The sequence below is a fragment of the Coffea eugenioides genome, chromosome 11 (genome assembly GCF_003713205.1).
Source record: "Coffea eugenioides isolate CCC68of chromosome 11, Ceug_1.0, whole genome shotgun sequence".
NCBI lineage: Eukaryota > Viridiplantae > Streptophyta > Magnoliopsida > Gentianales > Rubiaceae > Coffea > Coffea eugenioides.
In genome coordinates, this window is record NC_040045.1 from 44,712,184 (window position 1) to 44,726,748 (window position 14,565).

Genomic DNA, 14,565 nt, shown 5'->3' on the forward strand with positions numbered 1-14,565 from the left:
GGTCCGTCTGATAACTCATTATTGGAGGGAGAAGTAGTGAAAAGTATTGGATGGTTATGAATAGAGGTTTGACAAAGGAACTGTTGGAAACGGGGTAGAAAGGAAAAAGAGTGTGGGCCTAAAGAAATCATTTCGGTAGAAATTAAAGCCTAATTAAGAAAGAGAGAATAAGAGAGGGGGGCCTTCGTGCGGAGGTATAAATTTGAGATTTCCATGGTGGTGGCAACTATCCAGTGGCCTTATATAAAGGAAGAAAGGGATGCTGGGTTTTTCTTTCTTTTGAAGATAGAATAGAAGAAAGAGTGTGAGAGACTCAACACTCAACAAGGACTAAAACTAAAGTAGCGATGGAAGAACAACTCAGCTCATTAGCTGTTACTCATCTTCTTCAACACACTCTAAGAAGCCTCTGCATTCATGAAAACTCTCAATGGGTTTATGCTGTCTTTTGGAGGATCTTGCCTAGAAACTATCCACCACCCAAGTAAAAGAGCCTAACCTAGCTAGTTATATTTCCAAGGAAAGAAAAAAAAAAGACTTTCCTCTTTTTCACCTAAAATGCAATTTGCTCAACTGACATGGGACATTTTTGTGCTTCTAATTAATAGGTGGGATGGCCAAGGAGGAGTATATGATAGGTCAAGAGGAAACAGAAGAAACTGGTATTCTTTCTTAGTCTCTTATAACTCATTCCTGAGATTTATGATCATGAGTAACCACTCTGCATTCTGCACGAGAAAGCTGATAAAGTAAGCTAGAGATAAATGAGTCACAAATTACTAAATGCCAGGATATTGGTTTGGGAAGATGGTTTCTGCAATTTTGCAGCCTCAACAACTGAGATCAACACTGGAGAATGTCCAAGCTCTTCAGTCTATGGGAATTGTGAATATCAACACTATCAAGGACTTCAACCAGAACTCTTCTTCAAGATGTCCCATGAAATCTACAACTATGGTGAAGGGTAAGTGGACTAGATCGACCCGTTCTTTCTCTAATATTTTCTGAATAATTGAAGTAGGTATTGAAGTTTGAATGCTTTGTTGAAGTTTAATTGGAAAAGTAGCTGCTGATCACAGCCACAAGTGGATCTATAAAGAGCCAAATGACCAAGAAATCAACTTCTTGTCGGCATGGCACAACTCAGCTGACTCAGTAAGGAACTCCTCTATCTATATCATATGCATCACCGTGTACATGACAGTCTTAACTTCATGCTACGTACGTGCACTCATTATTTAAAAGGAGGGAAACATAAAACTGTTTTTGTACTCTACCTTGAATTTAATTACATCATCTTGACAGCATCCTAGGACTTGGGAAGCTCAATTTCAGTCTGGTATTAAGGTATGTATGTACGAAATTAATCACTCATACATCCACCTTAAAGTACGTACCATGCTAGATCAACTTACAGCTAGTTTCCTATGCATGATCTTGTAGACTATAGCTTTGATTGCTGTTAGAGAAGGTGTCATCCAATTAGGAGCCGTCCACAAGGTCTCCTCCTCCTTGTCTCTCGCAACATTATTCGCACTCTCATATTTATGTCGAATTAACTCAAAAAGTCAATTTTCTGCTTACTAACATTGTGTTTTGAATAATGTCAATAAGGTTGTCGAGGATCTGAGCTATGTCGTATTACTGAGAAAGAAGTTCGGTTACATCGAAAGCATTCCCGGAGTTCTTCTGCCTCATCCATCATCAGCAGCATATCCTTTCAAGATTGATGGTTATGGAGCAACAGAAGGATGGCACTTCCAGGGAAACCTTGCACCACACGCCGAATACTACGACCATCTTCATCAGCCCATGAAAATAACTCCATCAATGAGCAGTCTTGAAGCCCTTCTCTCCAAACTACCATCTGTGGTGGTACCGGCTTCATCCCCTCCAATGCCAGCTTATAACGGTGAAGCCCCACCCCAGTATTTAATGATGAATAAACCAATGGAGTTGATGGGGACGGAGAAAGTTGCCAAGGAAGAATTTGAGGAGGATAAGCAAGAGAAGGATGCTGGTGAGAGTAGTAGCTCAATGTCGTCGTATCATCATCATTTTGGCTATCATCAGGACCTGAATGTTACTGAGGCTATGCATAACCATGGATACCAATGAGAGGTTAATATCGTTTAAGATCATTTTCATGTTAGAAGAGTATATCAGCCTCCGCAATTTCAACTGTTTTAGAGCTTGTTCTGATATGTCTGAGCGAATGTAATTCCTATTGACCTCTTCTTTTCAGTTGTAGAATGAGGACGGATTCTTGTGTGGAATGTATAAATTTCTAGTAGAGTAGTATATGCTTTGTATCTCTTTGGAGTGCCGGGCACATCCATGATAACTGGAGTTCATAATCTTTAACTGATTAGCTTGGTTAAAAATGAGGAACAACGTGCTTATAAACCAGCAAGTTGGCGGCACTTAGTTCTAGCATACTAGTACTATAATTTTACACTTTTATTTCTTCTTTAGCTTTGTCCTTATTTCCATTGTGAATTTGTGGACCTTATATAGTTTGTACAATTTAAAACCCCGAGGCAGTCACGTTTAAAGAGTAAATAGAAAAGAAATTTGTAAGTCATAAGATGAGAAGAAGAAGATGTCTCTTAATTGTCAAGAATCTTTTTTTGTCACAAGACAACATTATGCAGTGCTGCAAAAGTTACCAACCGGACGTGAGGTCAAAAATTACGAGACACCATACGGAGGATAATCAAATTCACTGTTTGAGAGATGGACAGATTTTCTTGATTGGAAATCCGTACTCAAGAGTTGAACTCGGGATTTGAAGGGTTTCTCGGCGGTCATCCGCTGTAGCTGATGGTAAAGACATATTACCATTGTTGTCTGTCATGAAACACTTGCTATTTGGACGAGGACCTACCTGTAAGACAGTTCGCTTTCGGCATTGCTAAATGATTATGAAACCCAGCCTCCCATGCCTAAAAGCTTTGTTTTTTTTTTTTCGTAACCTCTAATTGGTGGTTTTAGAGAATAATAAGAAGCTTATGCAATCATCTGTATAGAATGAAACAAAACAAACAAACAAAAAAAAAGTAGGAAGAAAAGTAGAAGAATCGCATCGTTCTGTATGCGAGGACAAGAAGGATCCAATCTGGACTTCGGCGTTAAGGTCGACTATCAGATTCATCTAATTCGATTCGAGACAAAAGTAAATTTTACAAATTGACAAGTCTTACATTCGCCTATCAAGAAAAACCAAGTCTAACATAAACAGGCCGAAGAATAATTTAAAGGTAAAAAGCAAGTTCTGTTTCAACTGCATAAATGGTCTAAGCATTTTTCAACTCTACCTCTCCAGTCTCCACTTCGAGAGCGCAAATTGTCGAACCCTAATCCAAATGAGATGAAAATTACAATGACCACCACACTGGACAAATTCTACATTGGAACGTGAAACAAAACCTCTGAGACTTTTTGGGCAGTAGTAGCATTAGTTCAAGACGACTGTCACATTAGACCACTTAATGTCTATATTACACAGAAATATGGAACTGAGGCTCTATATTGGTGACACAATTAATTGTGTGTAACTGATTTTGGTTACAACAAGTCCTTGATTTGCACATCAAAGCTTATAAAACCTTGTGAGATAGCCTTTCCCGTTTCTTCTAGTAAATTCAGCAGATCCAAGCTCCTAACGAAAAGCTGCAACTTCATTTTTGAAGTCTGATAGGAGTTCCTCAACACTCTTGACAGAATGGCTGGCTTTGTCTCTCACTCGCACGCTAACCTGGAATGGATTCAAGACATTTCCAAGGAAATCAGAACCCTTTAGATGCTAGAATCTTGTTCTATCGTAATGCTAAATGAAAAGGCACAATTAATCAAAGAAAGCTACAAGCATAAAAATTCTGGATACCACATAGATTATTTAGTTCCTCAAAAGCTAATTGGTTTTAAAAATTTTCACATAGATTATTTAGTTCCTTAAAAGCTAATGGGTTTTCAAAATTTTTCTTCCACAATACCACTTGATAGATTATAGGAAATTCTGTAATTCATTCCGTTTACTAGATTGCAGATGCTACTAGCAAATCCCAAAATGCTTGCTTTTTTTAAATAACGTCCTCTTGTAACTACATTAGGTCATCTACCTCAATGTTCCAGATAACACAAATCAACAAGTACTTTAGACACTGTCAAGATCTCATGAACTGTTATCCAATCAAATTTGTCTTGCAGAACACAACCGGTGAATTATCAAATTGAACTGGAATCAGTTTTTCTTTTCAAGAAAATTAATAACTGGTAAAATCTCGTGAACAGAATGAATGATTTGCCTAAACAGTCCCGCTACAAAAAGGAACACAAACAAAGGGCGATATTTTGCTCCGAGGAACTTAGGTAATTAACCCAGCCATATCCTATAGATGGCTAATATTCGAAATTAAAAGAGTAACTATTTAATGAAAAACTAGGGATAGTAGAAGCAGTGTCAGAAGATGGAGAAAGAAAGGCAATTCGGATGGTATGAACCAGCCATCAAAGATAACTATTAAACCCCCATCTCCCAACCAAAAATGAAAAGAACCATGTATTATGCCATATGACCAGCTTTATCAATCAGGAGGCAGATGTAAATTATCAACTCATGTCAAAGCAACAACCCATACCAATACAGCAAGACATGTTTGCAAGATTTGGCAGGGAAATGCACAGACTATGCAAACATAAAGTGCTAAATTTGATTCAATATTATACAAGAAGAGTACAACCTGTCCAGTTTTGGCTTCCTCCTCTCCGACCACCAAGATGTAGTTGTATTGTGCTACTTGAGCTTCTCGTACCTAAAGGAATCCAGAATATAGTAATGTTTATATTCTAACACAGTATAAATAGAAAGGAGAACATCGATGGAGCAATTTATACTTTAAATACAACTCTCCCTTCATAAATTCCTCCCCCCCCCCCCAAAAAAACAAAAAAAAAAAACAATTTTCTCTTTTTCAGGAAGAAATTCCTTAACCTGAGGAAAGGATTGCTTCCTTGAGCATTAAATTGTTTACCAACACAATGAGAATATACGCTCAAGAATTAGGAAAAGTATGCTGCTTGAGCAACTTTTGACGGACCTTTTTCTGGATTGTTCTGTCTGTTGCATCAACATCAACATAATAACCAGCATCATGAATTTGATCCCTTAGCTAAAACAAGAAAACAAATTGTTGCAGCAGTTTCAGAAGCATTGATGAAAAAATGAAAAACATTTATCTAAACATTGTATTATGATAATACACAAATAAGAAGATTTGCCATGTCATCTTCCAGATATCAAATATAATTTGACGCATCAATGCATAAGTAAATTCGCAAGTCAAGAACAAAAGAAATGCTTTTCAATGAGCATAATGCATAAGCACATATGGTACTGACCTTCAGAGCGTAGGGTTGTGACTTTTCAGAGACAGGGCAAACAATTGCCTGACGTGGACTAAGCCAGAATGGCCATTTCCCCTTATAATGCTCCAAAAGTATAGCAAACATACGCTCCACAGAACCAAGAATAGCTCTATGTATCATAACAGGTCTCTCCCTCTTATTCTCATCTTCTGCCGTGTAAGATAAGTTGAAACGAGAAGGAAGTTGAAAATCCAGCTGAAATAACAACAATAATTTAACAAAAAATAGCAATTAATTGGTAAATCTAACAACAGCATACTTAATTCTTAAAGAAGAAAAAAATAAAAGGAAAACATAGAATCCTAAACAATTTCAGACATAACAGCAAGCAAAAGAAGAGACGCACAGAGAGAGAGAGAGAGAGAGAGTGATTACTGAAGAGAATTAAGAAACAACTTAACCTGCAATGTTGCACACTGGAATTGCCTCCTCATTGCATCATTGACACTAATATCAATCTTCGGCCCATAAAATGCCCCATCACCTTCATTTATCTGATAAACAAAACAAGAGTTCCACGGGACCAACAGAAGAAAATTAAAAGGCAGTACTTCTTGATACATATAAGCAGCGAGAAACAGCAAATTAAGGTAACAAGAATGAACTCGAACAGATCACTGAATGCAAGTTACTTTATACATATTGAAGGTTAAAATTAGAGAAGCCATTCAGATAAAATAAGATGTTTTGAGTGAAGAAATCAGATAAATGACTGAGTTGTTTTGACTTTCTTTCATGTTCTTAACCAGCATTAGAAAGACCATACAGACAAAGCCTCACCAGATTTTCTAAACCTATTACTGCAGATTATAGCCAGAGATTTTGAGCGTGTAAAAGCTAGGGCAGAATTTGGGTTTAGTATAGCATTGTTCTTGACAAAGGATGAAGACTTGAAATCATCTTTAAGCATATTTTGAGAACAAATTAATGCATCAAAAATGAATGGAGTTGAGATAAATTGAATACCATACAGTGCCAGTCATAGTAAGATAAATTGTTCCCAAATTGAATGGAGTTAAGAGATTATTTCCAAATCGCATGCCAGGGTTAATTGCAGAAAATAAAAGAAGTGTTTTCAGGTATGAACCAGTCTGCAATGCATTAGAGGAAAGAAAAGGTTGTGCTAATCCCAAGCATGACAGAAGCAGACCAACCCACTAATAGGGTACTGTGAACGAACTCCACTTCAATTATGCTTGAGAATCTGACACAGATAAGCATATAAGAAATCTTCTGTAACAGCACATTGACCGGGGAAAGTAAAACTGCCCCAGAGCTCTAATTGGCTGAGCAACTGATGGTTTAACACCATATACATCTATACTCTAATTCTTTCATTACAAAAACTAATAGAAACAAGTGGAACAAACTTATGTTCATTCACAAGAAAAGATAAGGACAAACCTGCCAGGGCTTCCCAAACTCATTCAATGCTTCTTTAAGAGCAGCTTCAGCCTTTTCCCATGTTTCCAAGTCACCAAGATATTTTTCAGGCCTCTGCAATCCAAGGATTATGAAATACAAAAAAGCATGTGAGATCTGTAAACTTAAATCTATTTTTCATGCAAAAGTAACATGTCTTTTCAACCCAATCCCAGACAACATGAAGTAAGGCTTCTGTTAAGTTGTAAATCAGGAGCAGTAATGAGACTAGTGGTAGATCAAATGCGATGAAGCCAATGCATCTTGTCTAAATGCCTAAAAAAGATAGCATCCATTACTTCCCCAAAATAACATGCAATAAGATGTTGCGCTTATGCTTCTTTTTCCTTTTAATCAGAACAAACAAGCCATTCAGTAGATGAATTTGGCATTCAATCAAGTGACTTCTAAAGGAGACATAATTCTGGATTTACACTCCATTTCTAATGATAAATAATCAGGTCTCTCCTGAGGACAAACAAGTTGCGCAATTCCATTGACCTAAAAGATTGCCCAGTTTAAACTACACATATAATCTCGATTAAATGTTAGTTCGTCAAATTCTACTTTCTCGAGCAGTGAAAAGTTTAAAAAGGAAAAAAGAAATAATAGAGAACAAAAAGCAGCAGCACGCATAAACAACAAGGCTCTACACACCAAAGTGAAGAACAGATAATGTAAACAAAAACAAGGAGGCAAAAGCTACCAACTTCTGGTGACACTAGCAATGCCATTACAATACTTATTAGTGCAAAACCACCAACAAAAGGAAGAACAGCATGCACTGATGCCCTAAATTTGCATACTAAGGGCCGCATAATAAAAGACCAAATGTACATACCGTAGATAATTTCAAGTCAAAGGTGAACCCAAATATATTGTAGGCATGACTGATAAAATTCAACACACCCTTGACTTCATCTTTTATCTGTCGAAAGATGGTTATTTAACAACAGGAGTCAAAACAGATTTTCAAAGGCTAATAAACTAGAGCCTTACCTGGGATTCACGGCAGAAAATGTGTGCATCATCCTGCCAGAAATTCAAAGTTTCAAAGTAAAACAAACCTATTAGCACTAGAACAAGAATTAATGGCAAAAGACTTCAATAATATCCATGAAAAACAATACTGAGCACAATATCAGACTATTATATAGTGTTGGAGACTATACATAGCTATTCGAGGCCAAGTTAGAGTAACCGTTGTATTGGGAAGAATATCGAGAAAGATGGCGTTATTAGATTATCCTTGTGTTATTAGAAAGAGACTACAAATCACTTGTGTTATTAGATTATCCTCTCCTCTATGACTCAAAAGAATGGAATCAAGATGCAATCATCAACCAATGCAGATGATTTTAGACCATCACCATCATTGTCTTAATACCTGCTGAAATCTCCTAACACGAGTTAAACCAGTAAGTGCACCACTGGCCTCATTCCGATGCAGGACTCCAAAATCAGCCAGGCGAAGAGGTAGTTCTGAAAATTAAGCATAATTCTGGAATAGTAAAAATTAAAGAGCAATACTAGTGTTCTACAAATATGATAGACAAAAGAGTTGGAAAACTATATCAGAATAGCTCACCCCTGTATGAACGAACTCTGTGATCAAATATCAAACAGTGCCCTGGACAATTCATTGGTTTGAGCCCAAACTGTTGTTTCTCAATCTGCAATATAACCAAGAAAACACATTCATTCATATTAAATTTCACTAAGATCATCCAACCATATTTTATGCAACCACATTCCATGGAAATAAAACCCATCTGCTGAATCATCCAAACTGGAATTTAGCAAAAAATTCAAACTCATTGTTTCATGCCACTCTTTCCTCCATGACAAATTAACATAAATCAGAACAAGAACCCAGGCTCCCCCTTAACATTCAATGCCTATTAAAAATTGGTATTAAGTACCCAAATTAAGTGAACAGCACAAGAAAAAGTATATTCATGAAGTATAGAAGTGGGAATATCAGCCTTCTCAGGGATGGGGGAAAAAACGCAATAAAAATACAATCTTTTGAGAAAGTGACTATTAATTTCAAGTCTCGAAATTTGAACGGACTTTAACGGATCAGGCAAAAATGTATTAGGCCAACTTTCATGTTTACATGAAATTAAGTCGCACTAACTTCTAGCAAACTCCTTAATTGCAAGTGCAACTACAGAAATATCAGTCGTGCCACAACATAAAATACATAATAAAGACTAAATTGATTTCTGACCTCAAATAAGAACATATTGTCCCTATAATTTGCAGCATGACCAGAAGTTTCCCATAACTGCATGTTATACATATTTGGACTCCAAACCTACAAAAAGAACAGCATAAGATGTGAACTTCAATGGATAATACAACATGTTTGCGACAGTAGTAGTTCATTATACATTACCAACCTCTTCATAACCTCTCTTCCAGTATTCATTTCGTATAAATTCAAAGAGTTTGTTGCAAACTCGAGCACCACGTGGAAGAAAGAAACAACTTCCGGGACTGCAAATTATGCAAGACCAACCAAACTAGGTCTCATAGGCATTTTGACAAATTTGACCAGACAGTACGATAAATGAAAACATCACGGTCCTACCTAAGCGGGTGGAAAAAGAAAAGTTCTTGTTTTTTAGCCAATTCTCTATGGTCATACTTCTTTGCTTCTTCCAGGTCATCCTTGTATTGCTGCAAGAAAGATTATCAAGTCAAAATCCTAGCTCAAAATCTAATAGAATTCACCCTGCCAATATTATACAAAATGCAAATCGAAGCTCTGACAGCTTATCTTAGCACTTTGCAGATATACTATCCACTGGTAAAGAAATCAATTACTGACAACAGGAAGTGGAAGCCATATATTTTCATTTAAAAAGCCTGCCAAACAAAATGTTGAGCATACATCAACCAGAGAACATGCAAGATTTACAAATTAAGAAACATCTAACAAAGGGAAATCTTCAACAAGTAAGAACTTTCTTACCACTGACTCTCTAAAGAAGGAAAAAAGAACCATGACCCATCATATTAAGTGACAAAGAGTTGATAGCAAGAATAGAACATAAAAGCTGAAGCATCACTCTCAATACTCAGTTTTTCACACATCATCAGTTCAACATCCAACTTCGACTATCATGCAAGTTACTACATGATTCACAAGGTCAGATAATTTTTGATTGGGCAGCTAAGGGACAGGCATTAACAAACTGGCAACAAACCATATTTTCTAAACCTCATGCCTTATGCCATAAGTTTCAAGAAGCTAATATATTTATGTAAAACTTCTCAAGCTACTCAGATGCCATTGAACGAATGCGCTTGAGGAATTCATGGAGTACAGAAATTAGCAGCTAAAAGCACAAAATTAGTGCCACTCCTGAAAAACTAGCTACCTAAATATTTTTGAAGCAGCAAGTGCCAATTGCATGTCCAATTATCTGTTGCTATATATGAGGATTGCAGAATGACAAGAAAAGAGTCAAAATGGCTCAATAGATTAAATCCACATAGAAGTTTTATTTTATCTTGTCATGTCTACTGCCTAATGAAACTTAGATAGGCATGAATACAAGTACCAAATAGCTTTTGTTATACTAAGCAGAAAAATAAACACCTACATGTACTAGTTGTGTTTTCTACAACTCATTAATAACTGCTTTTACATTCAAATGGCATGTCTTGACAAGTTAAACAAAGAACCATATCTAATAATAAGAACTATGGTGGTCCAAAATAGCAGGAGACAAGATAGATGCCATACTAATTACATGATGCGACAAAATGCAAAAATAAGCCTTTACTCAAAAAGGAAACAGAAAAGCATGAAACCTACCTTCAGACGCTTCTGGTCCAGAAATGATATTCCATAAACTCTTTGCAAGCTTTCACGGTCTTTGTTCCCCCTCCAATAGGCTGAGGAAGCCTAATTTTACAATTCATAGCAACAATATGAATAAATGTTTCACAAATGCATTTCTTTACCTACTGTGGAAAAGCCACACATCCTCTGCTTGTGCAAGTCAAAAGAAAAAGTTTATGCGAAACAATGATGCAAGTTACAATGCATTAATGGTTCATCCGTGTCCTAAGAAACAATCAATGAGGGCAAGAATGGAAATATAAAAACTAACAGGAAAAGCCCTTGCTTCTGCTTTGTAAATAATATAGATGAGGCCTACAGCCAGAGTACAGAAATCAGAACCTCACCTTTAAACAAGAGAAAGCTTTAACGAAGGATGTATTTGGTATATGTGGCCCACGACACAAATCAACCAAGGGACCACATCGGTATACGGTGATAGTTTTATCTTCAGGTAAATCATTAATGATTTCAACCTGTTTGAAACAGATAAACTACAATCAATAAAACTGACTCCCACAAACAACTAGCATTTCAAAAGATATCAAATTACCTTGAATTGGTTATCGGAAAACATCTGCAGAGCTTCATCTCTTGTAACCTCAATGCGCTCAAATGGTTGTTTTTCCTGATATCAAAAAGGTAGTTAAGTAACAAACTCTGTTGCAAGAAAGCGGCATGTCTCCCAAATCATTGGAATCATAGAAGCATAAATCATTAGTAGAAAGATAAATGCAATACATCAAAAATTGTCTGATAGTACAATAAAGTCCTCTTTACTGTTTTCACAACTTTTGAGATACCAGAAGTTGCAGACATTCCCCATTTTCTTATCTTTTCTTGCTTCTGGTAAACACTAAAATATTTTTCTTTAACACTTAATTTCATTAACATCTATTCCATAGCATGTAAGATACTTTTATTTTGAAAGGTCGAAATGCATCTAAAACTTTCCCCAAAATGATATACGTTTGGAAGCTTTATACATTTCCAGAGCAACGATATACTTGTATTCTTATGTAAAAATATCACTAGTAACACAATGTGCCACATTTTCCCAACTGTTACCTAAATGAATGTCCTTCCAAATCCCAGCTGACCCCAAACCATCTTGCTGAATTGGATGTTACCATATAGCAGGGAAAAATATATGACTATCTCTACAAGAAAATCAGTTGACAATAATTCATCTGAATCTCAGTTCAAGCATCATAGAATCACAAGTGCACACTGAAAACCATATTCTCAAACAAAAAATGTTGACTGGAAGGACTGCAGAGTCTTTCATACTTTTAGTACCAGGAAAGTAAGTTTGCTAAACCTATTTGAAAAAGAAGATCTAAGGATTTCAAATAGGATTCCAGGATCAAGATGTTTCTATGAGCCCAAAATGATAACAAAATTATGTGAGAATGCTTATCATATCGCCTGTCCGTATAAATATATGGTACATCACAACAATATCAGCTCTCCATATAAGTATATGAAACATCACAATGAAAAAGTTGTATGAAAGTGAAACTGTAATAGCTATGAAAGGGTTAATCAAAAGTGTTTGCCATTGTCTTAAAGCATCAGAGCACAAAAATCAGAAATAAAGAATCCTACAAATTGAAATAACAATAACATGTTAAGAGATGGAAAAGAAAAACAGGCACACTGTTCACAAGCACAAAATAGAACACAGATTTTACCAATTATACAATTTTAGATAGAAAAGAGAGATACCGATACAGCCTTCTTAGCCCCATCGTCAATCCTTTTAAAATGATCCTCATTCAATCCCAAGTCACCATAAAAAGCATCGTAATAGAAACCCTGCAAAAGCAGCAACTCAGAGCATGAAAATATGATAAACATGCATTTTCTATCTAATTAACCAAAAAGGCAAAAGGGTAAACAGCTTAAATGCAAAATAGAAACAGGAGAGAACAGAAAACATTTGATGGTCAGCCTATATGAAAACGCTAATTCACCATATAGAGCAAAATCCAGTTTCTTGAGGGAATTACGGGTCAAACAGAGAGCTAAGGTTCAACAAGTGACATGGAAGCTTTTGATTCCAAAGAATATTTAGTCACAAAAGCTTATCAGTGTGACGCAGAAGCACCTCCAACTTTAACATATTTAAAGAAGTTTTCAACGTTCCAACTCTGGCCATTCTAAACCTTGGATGTCAGATATTCGAGTGAATGCGTATACTACAAAGATGAACAGCTAAAGCACCCAAATTAGTAAATTACCTCCCCTCTTGTGGTACATGGCCCAATGCACAATCTGCATCCATATGTCTGCTCTAGTGACTGAACAGGCAATAAAACACATCGAATTAACATCCACAATGCTCAATCAATATGCAGTTTTTACCAAATAAAACCAGAATGCAGCTGGGAAAACTCAAAAAAAAAAAAAAAGAGCACTGAACCTGGCCAAGAATGTGGGCGCTTGAATGCCAAAAGGTATCTCGCCCCTCATCGGTATCAAATGTAAACAGCTTCAGCTCACAGTCCCCCTCTAATGGCCTACGCATATCCCATAGAGCCCCATCCACCTTAGCAATCAACGCATTAGATGCCAAGCTCTTGGAAATTTCCTTCGCCACATCAAACGGGGTAGTATTCCACTTCTTCCCCTCCTTCACTGACCCATCAGGTAACACAATCCTAACAAAACAAAACCCAAAGAACTAAATTATTCTTAAACGTAAGTCATTAATTCTTTATATTATATAACTTAGAGGTTCAGGGTTTCGTGCCTGATGGGGTCAGGGGACAGGGAGAGGCGCTGGAGGTTTTCCCGGTCTTGGATGGATTTGAAGAGGTCGATGCGTTTGTTGATAACTGTTGCGAGATACGCTTCGTCTTTGGGGACGGAGAGGCCGGAATCATTCGAAGCTGTGCCCATTGGCAGGGGCGGCGAGTGCAATGAAGAGCAGTTGCGGAGTAGAAGGGTTCTAAAATGCAGAGCGGACGGCGGAGGAGGAAGACGGCGTAGAAGTAATGCGAAGCGCCAGCAGAGCTGGGAAGTCAATAGCATACAGTCGTGGACGAGGGTTTCAATTGAAAGAAAGTAGGATCAAACGTCGGAGTATAAATGATACTAATAATACCCGGTGAAAAATGCTGCTATGTTTGAATTAACTGTTTTTTTATATTTTTAAAAATTTTTATTTTAGTAGTATATATAAAAAAAATTTATTATAAATATTTTTGAAAAAATATATTTAATTTATTGTATAAGTGAGATATTTTTGAGTTATTTTTATTTATGTATTACTATAATATTGTATTTGAAAAAAAAAATTTTAAATGATCAATTCAAACAGAGACTTAAATTGATGCACATTGTGCAGATTGAGAGGATTATAAATATGTCAAACAAGAATCTGAAATTATAAAAATAAATGAAAACTAGGAGGAGGATGACCTTGTTAAAGCGTGGATTTGAAGCGGTGGGCTACTGCGGAAGAGGAGAGTCGCTTTAACAAGCGTGGGTTCCAAGCAGTGGGCTACTAGTAGGAGGCTGTTTCGGGTTTGACTACTATAATATATTACTTGGGCTTTGATTATGATTAGGTGATTTTCAACTAACTTGAATAATAACCAATGAATTAAAGTGAGCCGTTTACGTGGCACCAAATTAATTATTTTGTAGTTCAACTTTTAAAGCCTTCCCTTTCTCTTCGTTTCTTTTGTAAAGCTTGGAGCATAGACTCGCACCCCAAAAAAAAAATTTTTTGATTATTCCTAGTTTATGAATAAGAAGAAAACATAGGATGAGTGAGTATATGCTTAGTTAGATCATTAGTTTAACCAGCTAGAGCAACTAGAGTTTTTTTTTTTTTTTTGGCTTTAGCCAAA

General features: G+C 36.5%; 2 protein-coding genes across 2 annotated transcripts; one reads left to right on the top strand and one right to left on the bottom strand.

Moving 5' to 3' along the window:
- Positions 1 to 302: 302 nt before the first annotated feature.
- Positions 303 to 2,366, top strand: LOC113753960 (protein RICE SALT SENSITIVE 3-like). The gene is made up of 7 exons (XM_027298240.1): positions 303 to 484; positions 609 to 662; positions 791 to 964; positions 1,050 to 1,155; positions 1,306 to 1,347; positions 1,444 to 1,500; positions 1,615 to 2,366. Exons 1-7 carry the CDS (start codon positions 348 to 350, stop codon positions 2,116 to 2,118), a joined length of 1,074 nt encoding a protein of 357 aa, XP_027154041.1. The 5' UTR covers positions 303 to 347; the 3' UTR covers positions 2,119 to 2,366.
- An 863-nt stretch (positions 2,367 to 3,229) lies between these two features.
- Positions 3,230 to 13,749, bottom strand: LOC113753154 (threonine--tRNA ligase, mitochondrial 1). Its single transcript, XM_027297253.1, has 20 exons — positions 13,461 to 13,749; positions 13,131 to 13,368; positions 12,949 to 13,008; positions 12,434 to 12,523; positions 11,259 to 11,333; positions 11,053 to 11,181; positions 10,679 to 10,768; positions 9,446 to 9,534; positions 9,255 to 9,351; positions 9,083 to 9,169; positions 8,438 to 8,522; positions 8,237 to 8,331; positions 7,849 to 7,881; positions 7,691 to 7,777; positions 6,832 to 6,924; positions 5,829 to 5,921; positions 5,401 to 5,622; positions 5,100 to 5,171; positions 4,743 to 4,814; positions 3,230 to 3,757 (listed from the first exon to the last, which is right to left on the bottom strand). Exons 1-20 carry the CDS (start codon positions 13,739 to 13,741, stop codon positions 3,662 to 3,664), a joined length of 2,184 nt encoding a protein of 727 aa, XP_027153054.1. The 5' UTR covers positions 13,742 to 13,749; the 3' UTR covers positions 3,230 to 3,661.
- Between the last annotated feature and the right edge of the window lie 816 nt (positions 13,750 to 14,565).